The sequence below is a fragment of the Penicillium alfredii genome (genome assembly GCF_028826965.1).
Source record: "Penicillium alfredii strain IBT 34128 chromosome Unknown utg000011l_segment0_segment0, whole genome shotgun sequence".
Lineage (NCBI taxonomy): Eukaryota > Fungi > Ascomycota > Eurotiomycetes > Eurotiales > Aspergillaceae > Penicillium > Penicillium alfredii.
The window spans coordinates 657,722-671,738 of record NW_026622708.1 but is presented as its reverse complement, the minus strand read 5'-3'; the positions used below and the strand labels follow the sequence as shown (position 1 = coordinate 671,738).

Here is a 14,017-nt window from a genome sequence, read left to right as displayed (position 1 = left end):
AATGAGTCTCATTGGAAGTTATTCAAAATATATTCCAATGATATATAGGGTGGATATAAAGGGTTCGAATGATGCGGTGGACGCAATTAAAAAATATTGATGCCTCAATATTCGTTCTGCTACCCGTTACCGCCCACTATTTACGTGAATGATGATGACGTAAGCCTGTTTGTCCCGTTAAAATCCTTCGTTCCTTCGCTTTCTTTCTTTGCATCAACCCACTTTCCATCGATTTCTCGAGGCCTCGTCTGTGAAGCCTTCCAAATTTACTGTGACCGCGTCAACTGTGCTTGGCAGTTCACGCCTTTATTTTTTTACACGGATTTCGTTCGCATCGCCATCATCACTTTCATAAACCCGTCATTCGTGGGTCTCCGACGTCTTCCTCGGATTCCCTCCAGAACACCCCCGTTGGTCGTTCTCGCCACCCGCCAGAGAAAGCTGATACAAGACAAACTGTCTATGTATTCGTCCTCCGTCCAAAATTCCGACCATCACCTGCCGCTCAAGCTGCAAACGTTTCGCGCGCCGAAACCTTGCAGTATACACCTTCGATCCTGTGGCTGAACCCCCCGGACGCCTATCTCTTTCGTGACCTTTCCGTGAGATCACACTGCAAAGCAGATATATCCATCAAAAAAAAAGTTGAACTCGACACGCATGTCTTGTTTCGTTAACAACACCACCGTTAAAATCCCTTCCCGCCTCCTATTCCGAAAGCCTACTGTTCCGTTCTCGTGATCAATTTTCACCCAACCAACCGTCACCATGGCCACTGTCAACATTCGTCGGGATGTTACCGATCCCTTCTACCGCTACAAGATGGAGCGCCTGCAGTCCAAGATTGAGGGCAAGGGCAATGGCATCAAGACCGTCATTGTCAACCTGAACTCGGTTGCTGGGTCCCTTAGCCGCCCACCAGCCCACTTGATCAAGTACTTTGGGTTCGAACTTGGCGCACAGGCTAATGCCAAGCCGAGCGATGAACGCTGGATCATTAATGGTGCTCACGATGCCCCGAAGCTCCAGGACTATCTGGATGGGTTCATCTCCAAGTTCGTGCTTTGCAAGAAATGCAAGAACCCCGAGACAGACGTGATCATCAAGGACGAAAAGATCACCCTGGACTGCAAGGCTTGTGGTCAGCGATCCGACGTCGACCCACGCCACAAGCTGACCACCTTCATCGTTCGGAACACCCCGACCAAGGGTGGCAAGAAGGACAAGTCCACGAAGCGGACTCGCCGTGACCGGAACAAGGAGAAATCCACGGCCAATGGAGACCACGATGGCAGCCCTGGGGACAGCAACGGATCGGAGAACGGGGATGAGAATGGCGACGCTGCCCACGATGCTGGTAGTGACGATGAGCTCACTCGCCAGGCCAAGGAACTTGAGGCCGAGGCCGAGATTGCTGACGACGACTGGGCCGTTGACTTCTCGGAAGAGGCTGTGAAGGCCCGTGCCAAGGACCTGCCCACGGAACTGAAGAACTCGCTCGTCCTCGAGGAAAATGACGACGAGGAGGCTGATGGCCCCTCGGCCTACGAGCAGCTGGGTAGCTGGATTGTCAGCACTGCCGCCGAGAAGAATGGTGTAATCAACGTTAGCGACATCGAAGTCTACAAGAAGGCGAAAGAGTTTGGTATTGAGACCAAACACAAGACGGTGGCCGTGCTGGCTCAGAGTCTTTTTGACGACAAGATTGCCAAGCAGATCGAGGATCGCGCGCCGCTGCTCAAGAAGATGATCACTTCGGAGCGCCACGAGAAGGCTTTCCTGGGTGGCACTGAGCGCTTCGTTGGCCAGGACCACCCTGCCCTCATCGCGCAGGTCCCGGCTATCTTGCTGGGTTACTACCAGAATGACCTTGTGTCCGAGGAAACCCTCAAGGCATGGGGTGCCAAGGCCAGCAAGAAGTACGTCGACATCGCCACTAGCAAGAAGGTCCGCAAGTCTGCTCAGCCGTTCCTGGAATGGCTCGAAAATGCAGAGAGTGATGAGGAGAGTGAGGAGGAATAGATGGTGGATGTTTTGTACACCGTTTGGTTCCGAGTCGCTCGTTTTGTTGCTATTGCTTCCTCGATACCACTCTTTTGAATCTGCCTTTTTGACTATCGTTTCTGCTGTGCTATCTCGCATGGGATCTAGTCAGCTTAAATAGCAGTTCTAGCTCAGCTCACCAATCGCCACTCATTTGAACTATTATATAAATCTCCTGGGCACTGTATACCAAATATATTTCTAGTAAAATCGATCCATATTTGTATCATGCTTATTTAGTGCCATGCAATAAATGTCCTATCAACACCAGCCCCATCCAATGACTAGAATACCACCGCCGCAAACCTCATTTCCACGCCAGCAATTGCCACAGATATACTCGAGTCACTTCCCTCCATAATCCCGGACGTAGTCTTCGAACCCACACGAGCCCTTGACATATGTCTTTGCCGCATGAAAATAAACCACGTCAAATCAGCATTCCAACTCTCCATAGCTCGAATCGCATCCTCCACAGACCCCAGCACATTGCGCTGCGCCTCATCCAAACCTGGCGCTGAATCGGAAGAGCCCCATCGCCAGGACTGAAAGTAATACTCCGGCCCGGTAAACAGCGCGATCCACGCCGCGAGCAGCTCGCAGATACGATCGCCCACCGCCAACGGCAGGCGCACATGTGCGAGAACCGTGATGAAGAGGGCTACGAGAGCGCGCCACAGATTATGGTGCGGCGTGAAGGCTCGGGAGCCGGAGGAGAATACCGTGGGGGATAAAGAGAGGGAGGATGAGAGGACGAGATCCAGGCCTGGATATGATTCTGTAGACTTGTGAAGGAAGGAAGACGATGGTGTGGCGGCATGGCCCTGCTGTCGAGCGCGGCGCTCATTTGCCGCTTCGGCATCTTGTCGTACTTTATCCCAGACGCGGCGGTAGAGCAGGTCCCAGCGCGGGAACTCGGTTTCGATGCGCGATGCTAGGAAGTCGCCTGCACCACGGCACATGGTTTCGATGGCCTGACAGGCTGTTGTGGTGACGAAGGTTTCTTCCTGGAAGTCGTGGGTATCGGATGCACCAATTGATTCAGCCGACGGAAAATGCCGGGAGATGAGAGACTTGGAAGATGAGGCGCTGGTAAGAGATGTTGGGAAGATGATCCGACTGGCGACTGCGGACCAAAGATCGTTTATCAGGGGCAGGAAGCTGTTTTCGTTTTGCGAGAGCGCGGGGAGCACCTCGATGAGAATGGAGAGCAGGGATCGCCGGAGGTATGGCGATGGGGAGGACAGATGCGAGGGGATAGATTTGACTATGTGCAGAAGAAGTGAGTGCGTCTTGCTCAGCGGCTTTTCGCTATCCTCGGGCTCCTTGGGTGGCGGGAGGGGTTCGTCGGATTCGGCTTTGTCCAGCAGCTCTGAGATAGACTCGGGTTCGGGAGCTGGTTTCCCGTATGTCTCTGACCATGGTTTCTGGGGATGAGCAATTTTGCTGTCTGCGTCTGCGAGCTCCTCTGAATCGTGCTTGGCGAGACGGGTCTTCCGATCTGCAATGTCCTTGGCCACAGTCGAGATTGAGAGGTGTTGGTATTGGTTCTTGCGGTGATCTGACGGTCCGCCTTCTTTGCCGTTGTCAATCGTCAACAGTGATGGCTTCTTGGCGCCCTCTTCCACAATCGACGCCAGCGTTTTGAACATCATTTCCACAAGCTTCGGATAGCCGTGGTACAGGTCCAGTATTCCGAATATCGAGTCCACCAGATCATCCAGATACGGAATCAGTCGCGCGCCACAAAGTTTGACCATCATGAATAACACCTGTGGTGGATATGGCGATACGTCGAACGTGTTGAGCTTCAGGGACACTGAGTTCACCAAGTAATCCACATTTTCAATGATCATGGAGCTCGTGTCTGGATAATTGCAGGAGTTGGTCAGAATGTTGAGACATATCATGGCATGCCGCTGAAGACTTGGATTATTGGACGCAAGCAGTTGCAGTGTAGGGTAAAGAGCGTCCATGAGCTCGGGCCGGAAGGCTTCGCCGAGTTGCTGCGCTTGAAGAGCCACGGCCTCCAATGCTAGGGCAGAAGCCCGCCAATCACCTGAGGCATCTGCCGGAAGCTCGTTCAAGATACTCAGCGAAACGTAGTATAGTTCCTCAATCATACCCGCACCAGCGGATGGTGAAAGCAATTGCTCGACATGGTCAACGGAGATGAACTCGTCAAAACCGGCCGTGTGTTGCGACTGATCTCTTAGAGAGGACAATGCCAACCAGAAAGGCGCAATGGCAGTTTCATCCGATGCGGCGTGCATGCGGTTGACTATTAATCGAGTGATCTCATTTCCGGACTCGGACAAATTGAGCCGTGTAATCATAGCCCGGAGATCTTTCAGTGTTTGCTGCTGGCTTCGGTGTTCCAGAAGCACTGGTGGGAACGTCCTCGACCCGGCATCCGAATCAAGTACATCCCAGTTGACGGTCTCTGCAGTGGAGGCAACTGGCTGGAGAGTATCGGTACCATGCTTTACAACAGCACCAACGCTCTCACAAAGTCCAGACGCCAGACTGCTGGTTAGAAAATCTGAGCCAGATTGAACTTGAGACAGGACCTGGAAGGAAGTTGAGATCTGACGGATTCCCCATTGCTTGGCTGTTTCATCATTGCTTTGCATTATCCGCGGGAACGACGTAAGCCATGAGTGCAAGGATTCCTTGATCGAGTCTAATACAATAGGATAGCTGGTAGCAAGATGGATTATTGTCGTGTATGGCTGATTGGGTGCTTCGCCCTCCTCATCAGCCAAAACCACGATCGTGTCCACCATCATGGACACGGCATCTCTCAGAGTGGTCTGGGACTCTTCAATGACCAGCAAGCAGAGGTCTAGTAACGCAGACTGCACTTCAGACCGTTGATGACGTCGGACCTGAATCACATTAGCCAATGCTAACTTGATCTGTGTCGTTGTAGCTTTCAGCCAAGAAGCATCAAGAACTAGCTTGTCGTTTCCTGGCTGGGCTGCAACTGGCTTTTCTGTTGTGGAGGCAACACGGTCACTCAAGACAGCCCTCAGAAGCTGGGTAAAGATTTGCAAAGAGGTTTGAAGCAGTTTATATGATCTCCGAGCTTGAGTAGTTGGTTTCAGGACCTTGGTCAATTCTGACACGGTACGCGGCATGATACTCGCTAGCACCACGCGATCTGTAACTCGAGCATAGAGGGCCTGCAGAGCCTTGGCGGCTGCTAGACAGACATCGTCTGATCTCTCGTCCACAAGCCCCTCGAGCAAAACATACACGGTTTGGTCAACAACAGTTGCAGTGCCGATCTCGTGGAAGATCGTCTGTTCAGCCACAGGTCCCTCTAGCACGTTGAAAATGACTTCGAGGCAATTGAATCCAGCAATGGACAATTCCTCTGATGTTTTCGACTTCGGGGCATTTTTATCTTCAGTTTTGTTCGGCGATCCGCCCACAATAAGAGTTAACAATATGATCAATTGCTTGCCCATAACGGGAGATAGTCGCTGGCGCCAGCCGTCTGCGACCAAGATCCGCAAACATTGGACGGCTGACTCTAAGCATCGTGCAGGGAGCCGTTGAGTCTCGTTGAAAATGTGCGATAAGGGGAAGAACGCATATTCCGCAAGTTTCTCGTCGAGAGCATCCTTCCCGGCGAGGTCGCTTAAAGCATTATGGACTGGATCCAGAGCTCGAATAACGTCCGCAGCTGAGACTTGGTTTCCGCGAAATCGAAGGCCCGTAGAGCTGAGTTCGACACAGGGTGTACGTAGCTAGTATAAGGCAATATTAGACTCCAGTATGTCTGGCACATCGAAACAGTAGCGATGCATACCCGCTTGAAGGATTCCTGCCGTTGGTTGTCCATTGCGACTGGAAATCAGTTCGTGATTCGGCGGGGAAATTATCGACAAGAAGCCATCAAATAACCAAAAATCTAATCAAACAGAAAAGAAAGACATTCTAGTCGCCAACCATCACGATTGAAGCAATTGCTGGACTCGACTGCGGCGGGACTGCATCATCGCGGACAAAATTGACCGCCTAGAGCGCGCCACTGCCAGCCAAATAAAGCGGTGAGACATATCATTCCAGTTGATAATAAGCACGTGACTCCCATCGCGCGTCACGTTCGCATGGAGACGAGCGCTGCCTGTAAGACATAGCGCCCTTTGCTCTTTGCTGCCTTGCTGGTTGTCTGCCTGGTTGCATTATCTGGTCTGGTTGAAGTTATTTATTCCGACTTCTTCCCAGGTTTTGCTCAAGCTGAAATCTCGGCAATTCGCCTATGCGCGCGCTGCGGATCTCGGAGCTCGCGCCTACATCACTTTCGCGCTGCAGACCCAACATTAGAGTTGATTTTGGGCAATACCCGAATCCAGCCAGCAAATCAACATTACGCATATACCAAAGCTCATTCTATCATATCGGCACTGCAAACCGTTCAAAATCCTCCTTGCGCGACCTAACCATATTGCCGTTGCGCTTGTATCCTGCGACAATGGCGGAGGACAAGAGCAGAAAACAGGCTACACTGGGGTATGTGCGCGATTCCCAGGCGACCATCGGGTGCGTGGATGTTGCTGCGAAGACGAATGGTGTCCATGGGGGTTGGTGCTTCAGCAATCGGAATTAAGTAGCTAATACGCTACTCTACAGGAGGTTTTTCGGCTCGAATGCAAATGCCAACCAGGCACCGAAGAAGCAGACAACTTTGGCATTTGGCGGGAAAAGGCAGAGGGAAAGTAGCGATGCAGCCGACGAGACACCGGACGCAACCGACGCCACGAAAGATGAATCTGAGCCCAACGTCGAAGATGCTGCAGAGAAAGCAGATGGCGCTCTTTCCAATGGGGCAAAAACAATCAAAACCCTGAAGCGCGAGAAGAAAGACGATGATGCGGATAGCGACGGGTCCGACATTCAGCCTGTCTCAAAGCGGAGACGTAAGGCGTCAAGCGATGCCTCGCCAGTCAAGAAAAAGCCCTCATCGCCCAAAAAGCAAAAGACTACTGAAATAAAGACCGAAGCACCATCCCCGAAGCCTATCGTGAAGAAGGCGTCTGGCGAAGAGACTCCTAAGGAGGAGGAAAATAAATCAGACCTGGACGAGGAGGGTGTGCAATCTGCCAGTGAGGAAGAAGAGGAGGAGAAACCAGAGATTAAAAAGAAGAGGATTGAAAAGGTGCAGGCTACGCTAAAAGGATGCGGCAAGGATCCATATCCCGACTGGAAAGCGGGCGAGCCGGTTCCCTACGCAGCACTATGCACCACTTTTTCCTTGATCGAAATGACGAGAAAGCGATTGGAGATCTCGGCCCATTGCTCTCTTTTCCTCCGCCAGGTTCTGCGCTTGACCCCGAAGGACTTTCTACCAACCGTTCAACTCATGATCAACAAACTGGCTGCCGATTATGCCGGCATCGAATTGGGAATTGGGGAGTCATTGATCATGAAAGCCATCGGCGAGAGTACTGGCCGTAGCTTGGCTGTGATCAAGGCTGATCAACAAGAGATTGGCGACCTCGGGTTGGTGGCCGCTAAGAGTCGATCCAACCAGCCGACTATGTTCAGACCCAAGCCTTTGACTGTCAGGGGAGTACACGAAGGTCTGCTTGGCATTGCCAAGGTTCAAGGTCATGGAGCCCAGGACAAGAAGATCTCCGGGATCAAGAAGCTGCTATCTGCAGCTGATGCCGCTACGGCTGGCAAAGGAAGCAAAGGAGTGGACATCACCAAGGACAAAGGGGGCCCTAGTGAGGCCAAATTCATTGTACGTTTCTTGGAAGGCAAACTCCGGCTGGGACTCGCAGAAAAGACAGTGCTTGTGGCCATTGCCCAGGCTGTAGTGGCCCACGAAGCTGCTGTTAAGGGCGAAACCCCGTCGGTGAATAAAGAAACAGAAGGTGAAGCGATCCTAAAGACGGTTTATAGCGAGCTTCCTGCCTGGGAAGCCATCATCCCCGCCATGCTCGACCACGGTTTATTCAACCTGCATGAGGTATGCAAGCTCCAGCCCGGAATCCCGCTGAAGCCCATGCTTGCCAAGCCGACCAAGTCTATCACCGAGGTGCTCGACCGCTTTGAAGGAAAGGAGTTCACGTGCGAGTACAAGTATGATGGTGAAAGGGCCCAGATCCACTATGTTGCCCCGGAGTTCATCCACAAATATCCCGAGTCTACAGCCACACTGCAAAAGGACAGCAAAGGCCTTAGCGCTATCTTCTCTCGGAACTCGGAGGATCTGTCCAGGAAGTATCCCGATGTGCTGGAGAAGCTGAACGGGTGGATCAAGAGCGATGTGGACAGCTTCGTTTTAGATTGTGAGACAGTTGCCTGGGACATTGTCAGCAAGAAAGTCCTTCCGTTCCAACAATTGATGACTCGCAAGCGGAAAGACGTTAAGGCAGAAGATGTCAAGGTGAAGGTCTGCATATTTGCATTTGATTTGCTCTTTTTCAATGGAGAGGTAAGGCTCCTTGATGCCGCCCAATTGCCTTTCTTGCTGCTAACTCTGATGACAGCCCTGTGTGAAGAAGTCTCTTCGTGAGCGACGGCAGCTTATGCATGAATGTTTCCAGCCAATTGAGGGCGAATTCCAATTCGCGCAATGGGGCAACACGAACGACCTGGACGAGATACAAAATCTGCTGGAAGATAGCGTCAAGGCATCGTGCGAGGGACTCATGGTGAAAATGCTGGATACGGAGGAGAGTGGGTATGAGCCCAGCAAGCGGAGTCGAAACTGGCTGAAGGTACGATTCAGATGGGTTTGCGTGTTTTCTAATTGTTGCTGACACCGAGCGCAGGTCAAAAAAGACTACCTCGCTGGAGTTGGCGATTCCCTTGACCTGGTTGTTTTGGGTGCCTACTACGGCCGCGGAAAACGCACCTCTGTCTACGGTGCTTTCCTTCTTGCTGCGTACAACTCCAACAGTGACACCTACGAGACGATTTGCAATATCGGCACAGGATTCTCTGAGGCTGCCCTCGAGGAGCTTCACAAGGAGCTTTTGCCTCTAGTCATCGACCGACCAAAACCTTTCTACTCTCATTCCAACGTCCCCAAAGATCAGCCCGATGTTTGGTTCGAGCCCCGACTTGTCTGGGAAGTCAAAACAGCCGACTTGACTCTCAGCCCCCGCTACAAAGCAGCTGCCGACGAGTTTGAAGGAACGACGGGTGGCGGCAAAGGCGTTTCTCTGCGGTTCCCACGATATATCAAGTCGCGTGAGGACAAGAAGCCCGAGCAAGCGACCTCGACCCGGGCTGTCGCTGAGATGTACCGGAAACAGGAAGCCGTGGCCAAGGAGAATGCGGGCAAGGGAGGAGTGGATGATGATTTTGAGTATTGACTGACTTCTACTACTACTCCATTCACGGGAGTCGTGATGACTGAGAATAGTCGCATCATTCAGCACCCTGTATACACCATCCAGACTTGGAATGGTGCCACTGGGTCTTCCTCTTGTACTGGGGAAGTCCTGTTTATGAGTTTTAGGATTTTCCATTCAGCATCCGCAGCTACTCAATATTCAAACCAACATAATCTCCAGTCTTTCAGTGGCTTCTATTTATGAGATATGTTCTCTCCTTTCCTCAAGCGTTATCATCGATGTTCGTCAACCCCCCCCCCTTGTCGGGATGTGAAAGTACTTGGCGCTGCAACCCCCGTCGGCTTAGGGTTTCTTTGTTCCCCTCACTCCGGCGTTAGTCTCTTTAGTCTCTTTAGTGTCTTTAGTGCCTCGGCCATGCCCGCTCAATGCTGCCTCTTTCATGTTTGTCTCTCATAGCGACATCGGAATGTAACATCCCCCCCCTTTTGCACGGGAAACAGCCACCCCCACTCGATGGCCACGGCTGCCCCGACACTTAAATACACGCCAGTCCTTCTTGCGCGCCTGGCTCTCGGCGTGTTTCTCCTCGGCAGCGTGTGAGCATACCTAATCGTCAACATGCGGTCATTTCAATGGCTCGCGCTTGCATCGACGTTTGTCTCTGCGGGGGCGATCACACCGGAGTCAGTGCTCGGTGGCCCTATATGGGTCTTCTTGAACGACTTACTGATCTTGTTGTAGACAGTTGATCACGGCTCCACGAAGGGATCAGGCCGTGCCGAATCCGTCGGGAGTGCGTCGCGTGCCTTGGTTAACATGTTGTGAGAGTACTTGTGTTGACCTGTTTATAGGAGGTCGCTTTGTTCTCAACATCGCAGTATTCCTTCGACACCCATGCTTCGTCTTCCTGGTGGAGTCTGCTGGATTTGAATTCGGGCAAGGTCTCTCGGCTCACTAACGACAGCAGCGTTTCTGAAGTGGTCTGGTTGGGGTCAACCGACTCCAATGTTTTGTATATTAACAACACCAATGCCCAGATCCCTGGAGGCGTTGAGCTGTGGATTTCCAACACTGAGGATTTTGATGGCTCGTATGTTATCAGCTCTTCCTTTTTCTTTGTCTTCCATATTGATTGTCTTCTAGTCGGTACAAGGCTGCATCTCTGCCGGCTTCGTTCTCTGGTCTCAAGACAGCGGTACCAAGTCGGGTGATATTCACTTTGTGGTATATAGCCAGACCTATGGCAATGGGACAGCATACAATGAGAAACTCGCAGCCACCCCGTTGAGCTCCGCCCGGATCTACGATAGTATCTATGTCCGGCACTGGGATACTTGGCTCACAACCACCTTCAATGCGGTCTTTTCAGGAACTTTGAAAAAGAAGATCACCGGACAGGGAGGGAAATCTCGTTTTTCATTGACTGGCCCTCTTCACAACCTCGTCGCTGGGGTCAAGAATCTTGAAACTCCTTATCCTCCGTTCGGAGACTCGTCTGACTACGATCTGTCGCCTAACGGCAAGTGGGTGGCTTTCAAGAGCAAGGCACCGGAACTCCCTCAAGCCAACCACACTGCATCGTATATCTACCTGGTTCCTCACGACGGCTCTGAAAAGCCCGTGGCCATCAACGGTCCGAAAAGCCCCGGCACGCCCCATGGGGTCCGAGGAGATTCCAGCAGTCCTGTATTCTCGCCGGACAGTGACCAGATCGCGTATCTTCAGATGAAAGACATTGCTTACGAGGCCGATCGACGCACACTCTACGTATACACTATTGACTCGAAGAAAACAATCTCCAGTCTGGCGAAGAATTGGGATCGCTCGCCGAGCGCCATCAAATGGACTCCCGATGGCCAGAGCCTCATTCTCAACACGGAAGACAAGGCCCGCCAGCGCTTGTTTTTGTTGCCGGCCGACGCAGGTGATGACTTCAAGCCCCACAATTTCACTGATGGCGGTGTCGTGAGCGCATACTATACCCTGAAAAACGGCGATGTTTTGGTCACTGGCTCTGCGATTTGGACGAGCTGGACGGTCTACACGGCGAATCTGAAGAAGGGTGTCACGAAGACCCTCTTCTCTGCTAACAAAGTCGATTCATCCCTCAAGGGGCTTAGCTCCTCGGATGTGGATGAGTTTCATTTCAAAGGAAACTGGACTGATGTATGTTTCTTTGCGCCCTTCACCGATGCTTGAGTCTGACCTTGTTTAGATCCATTCCTGGATTGTCTATCCCCCAAATTTCGACAAGGCTCAGAAATACCCACTGCTGTTTTACATTCACGGCGGGCCCCAAGGCTCCTGGGCTGATTCCTGGAGCTCTCGATGGAACTACAAGGTGTTTGCGGACCAAGGATACGTGGTGGTTGCGCCGAACCCGACGGGTAGCACTGGCTTTGGGGACAAGCTGACAGATGCGATCCAGAATAATTGGGGTAAGTCTATCTCAGATGGTATGGGTCATATATGGGCCTTTTCTAAAAATAAGCAGGCAGCTATCCCTACGACGACCTGGTTAAGTGCTGGGAACATGTCCGCGACAACTTTGATTACATTGACACCGATCACGGTGTAGCAGCAGGGGCAAGCTACGGAGGTTTTATGATCAACTGGATCCAAGGCAATCCCCTTGGGCGCAAATTCAAGGCGCTGGTCAGCCATGACGGAACATTCGTGGCCGATGCTAAGGTGTCGACTGAGGAGCTGTGGTTCATCGAGCACGATGTATGCATTTGCTTTCCTTCTTCGCCACCCCTGATTTTCTTTGATTGGGTTGTTCAATGTCTGGTCCTCTTATACTAACCTTGTTTCAAGTTCAACGGCACCTTCTGGGCCAACCGAGACAACTACCGTCGCTGGGATCCATCGGCTCCGGAGCATATCCGACAGTTTAGCACACCGCAGCTCATTATCCACAGCTCCAAGGACTATCGTTTACCCATTTCAGAAGGTCTGAGTCTTTTCAATGTTTTGCAGGAACGGGGAGTGCCGAGCCGGTTGTTGAATTTCCCTGATGAGAACCATTGGTAAGTGTGCTGTGTTGAGACCCAAGTCACATTCGATATTTTAGCATCTCTAATCCATAATAGGGTCCTCAATCCAGAAAACAGCCTGGTTTGGCACCAGCAGGTGCTTGGGTGGCTGAATCGGTATTCGGGTGTCGAGAAGCATAACCCTAAGGCTGTCACGCTGGATGATACCAAGGTACCGGTGGTGGATTACAATCCTTGAATGTTAGATAGGGTATAAGATCACTGGCTGTTTTGGATTCTTTTACCCGGGTAGGATAGAGCTTTATGAAGAGCTGGCTATGTTGGGTTGGTGTCTTGGATGATGGTTCTCAGACAATGCCATTGCTAATTCAAGCCGGGAAATCGCGTGTTAAATTTGTTTCAACTTCTTTTGTTTGCCTCACTTCAGAGCCACTCTGGAGGAATTCACTACGGAAGCCCCCAGGGCCTATTTGAGGGTATTCCCCGTTCTGCACATAAAAAGAGCACTCCACCCAGCTCGCCATCCTCCATCCTCCCCACCACCATCTTAGAATCATCTCCTCTCTTCTCATTTCATCCATCTCATCATCAGCTCTACCACAAGATGGATCCCAAAATGGAACCATCAACACCCAAAGTGTCCACCCAAAGTGGTACGTTCCACGTCCACGTCGCCACTCCCATCCCCAAGATCCCCAACTTCGCTCACAACATCTACAACGAAGCACCCAACACCCTCTCCCAAACGTCTACTGCGTACCCAGCGCTGAGCATTGAGACCGAGACCGAAGAGAAGGCCGACTCTGAATGTGAACAGCCCTACCAATTCCTAACAAAAGCACTTTTTGAGACAGACCACGCTGACTCGGACACAATGGATCTAACTATAGGTTCAGAGTCAGACTTCTCCGCCTCATCGGTCGATTCAGACGAAGACGAGGACAAGGACAACTCCTTCCAGGAAGAGGCGCAGATCGAAGAAGAACAGCAGACGCTGCGCCATCTGGACTTCTTCCTCGACAACTCCAAGGACAAGCACTGCATCCCGCTGACGATCGAGCCGCTGACTGGCACCGAGAACTACAAGTCCTGGCTGACTGGCATCGAGCTGCTGATGCGCCAGCACCAGGTCTGGCAGCTTGCTATTGGGGAAATCGAGCCGCTGGATGAAAGTCATGATCGCTACCTTTGGTGGGTGCTTATGCGGGATGTCGCCATCACCTGCATCTTTGCCAATGTCTCGCCTGAGATCCGCAAGGATCCTTGCTTTGTTTGTGCTGTTGATAACAAGGATCCTGAACTTATCATGCAGATGCTGTGGATGCATTTCTCGGAGTCGAATGGTGGGAGCCATGACCATGATGATGATGGAGATGTGTCGTCTTGAGCTGAGATGGGGCATTTTCTCCTTTGGCTGGTTGGCTGGGTGGTTGTTGCGTTTCTCTTTCTTTTCTTCTTTTTCCTCTCATTGTGATGGGTTTCTCTTGATGCTGTGGGATACTATTACTGTTGAAAACTGAGCACTTGTGAAATGATATTTGAATCCGCCGAGAGTATTGACAAAAGACGTCTATGTTGGCTCGCTTGCCGGTCTTCTCCCCTCTGATCTTCACGTCAATCAAGGACTAGGCGTTCCCTCCCCTCCCTGGGGCTTGCTGC

The 14,017-nt window shown here is 51.7% G+C and overlaps 5 protein-coding genes across 5 annotated transcripts; 4 read left to right on the top strand and 1 right to left on the bottom strand.

Moving 5' to 3' along the window:
- Positions 1-768: 768 nt before the first annotated feature.
- Positions 769-2,022, top strand: NUU61_008687 (translation initiation factor eIF5; the record flags this gene model as incomplete). Its single annotated transcript, XM_056659212.1, has 1 exon — positions 769-2,022. The coding sequence occupies one exon, from the start codon at positions 769-771 to the stop codon at positions 2,020-2,022; it is 1,254 nt and encodes a 417-aa protein (XP_056507505.1).
- Positions 2,023-2,327: 305 nt separating this feature from the next.
- On the bottom strand, positions 2,328-5,893 carry NUU61_008686 (uncharacterized protein; the record flags this gene model as incomplete). The annotated part of the gene is made up of 2 exons (XM_056659211.1): positions 2,328-5,798; positions 5,861-5,893. The coding sequence occupies 2 exons, from the start codon at positions 5,891-5,893 to the stop codon at positions 2,328-2,330; spliced, it is 3,504 nt and encodes a 1,167-aa protein (XP_056507504.1).
- Positions 5,894-6,313: 420 nt separating this feature from the next.
- Positions 6,314-9,380, top strand: NUU61_008685 (DNA ligase (ATP) CDC9; the record flags this gene model as incomplete). Its single annotated transcript, XM_056659210.1, has 4 exons — positions 6,314-6,594; positions 6,685-8,494; positions 8,550-8,780; positions 8,835-9,380. The coding sequence occupies 4 exons, from the start codon at positions 6,314-6,316 to the stop codon at positions 9,378-9,380; spliced, it is 2,868 nt and encodes a 955-aa protein (XP_056507503.1).
- A 600-nt stretch (positions 9,381-9,980) lies between these two features.
- On the top strand, positions 9,981-12,596 carry dppV (dipeptidyl peptidase DppV; the record flags this gene model as incomplete). The annotated part of the gene is made up of 8 exons (XM_056659209.1): positions 9,981-10,045; positions 10,104-10,155; positions 10,214-10,456; positions 10,506-11,528; positions 11,578-11,800; positions 11,857-12,089; positions 12,180-12,391; positions 12,455-12,596. 8 exons carry the CDS (start codon positions 9,981-9,983, stop codon positions 12,594-12,596), a joined length of 2,193 nt encoding a protein of 730 aa, XP_056507502.1.
- A 378-nt stretch (positions 12,597-12,974) lies between these two features.
- On the top strand, positions 12,975-13,745 carry NUU61_008683 (uncharacterized protein; the record flags this gene model as incomplete). Its single annotated transcript, XM_056659208.1, has 1 exon — positions 12,975-13,745. The coding sequence occupies one exon, from the start codon at positions 12,975-12,977 to the stop codon at positions 13,743-13,745; it is 771 nt and encodes a 256-aa protein (XP_056507501.1).
- Between the last annotated feature and the right edge of the window lie 272 nt (positions 13,746-14,017).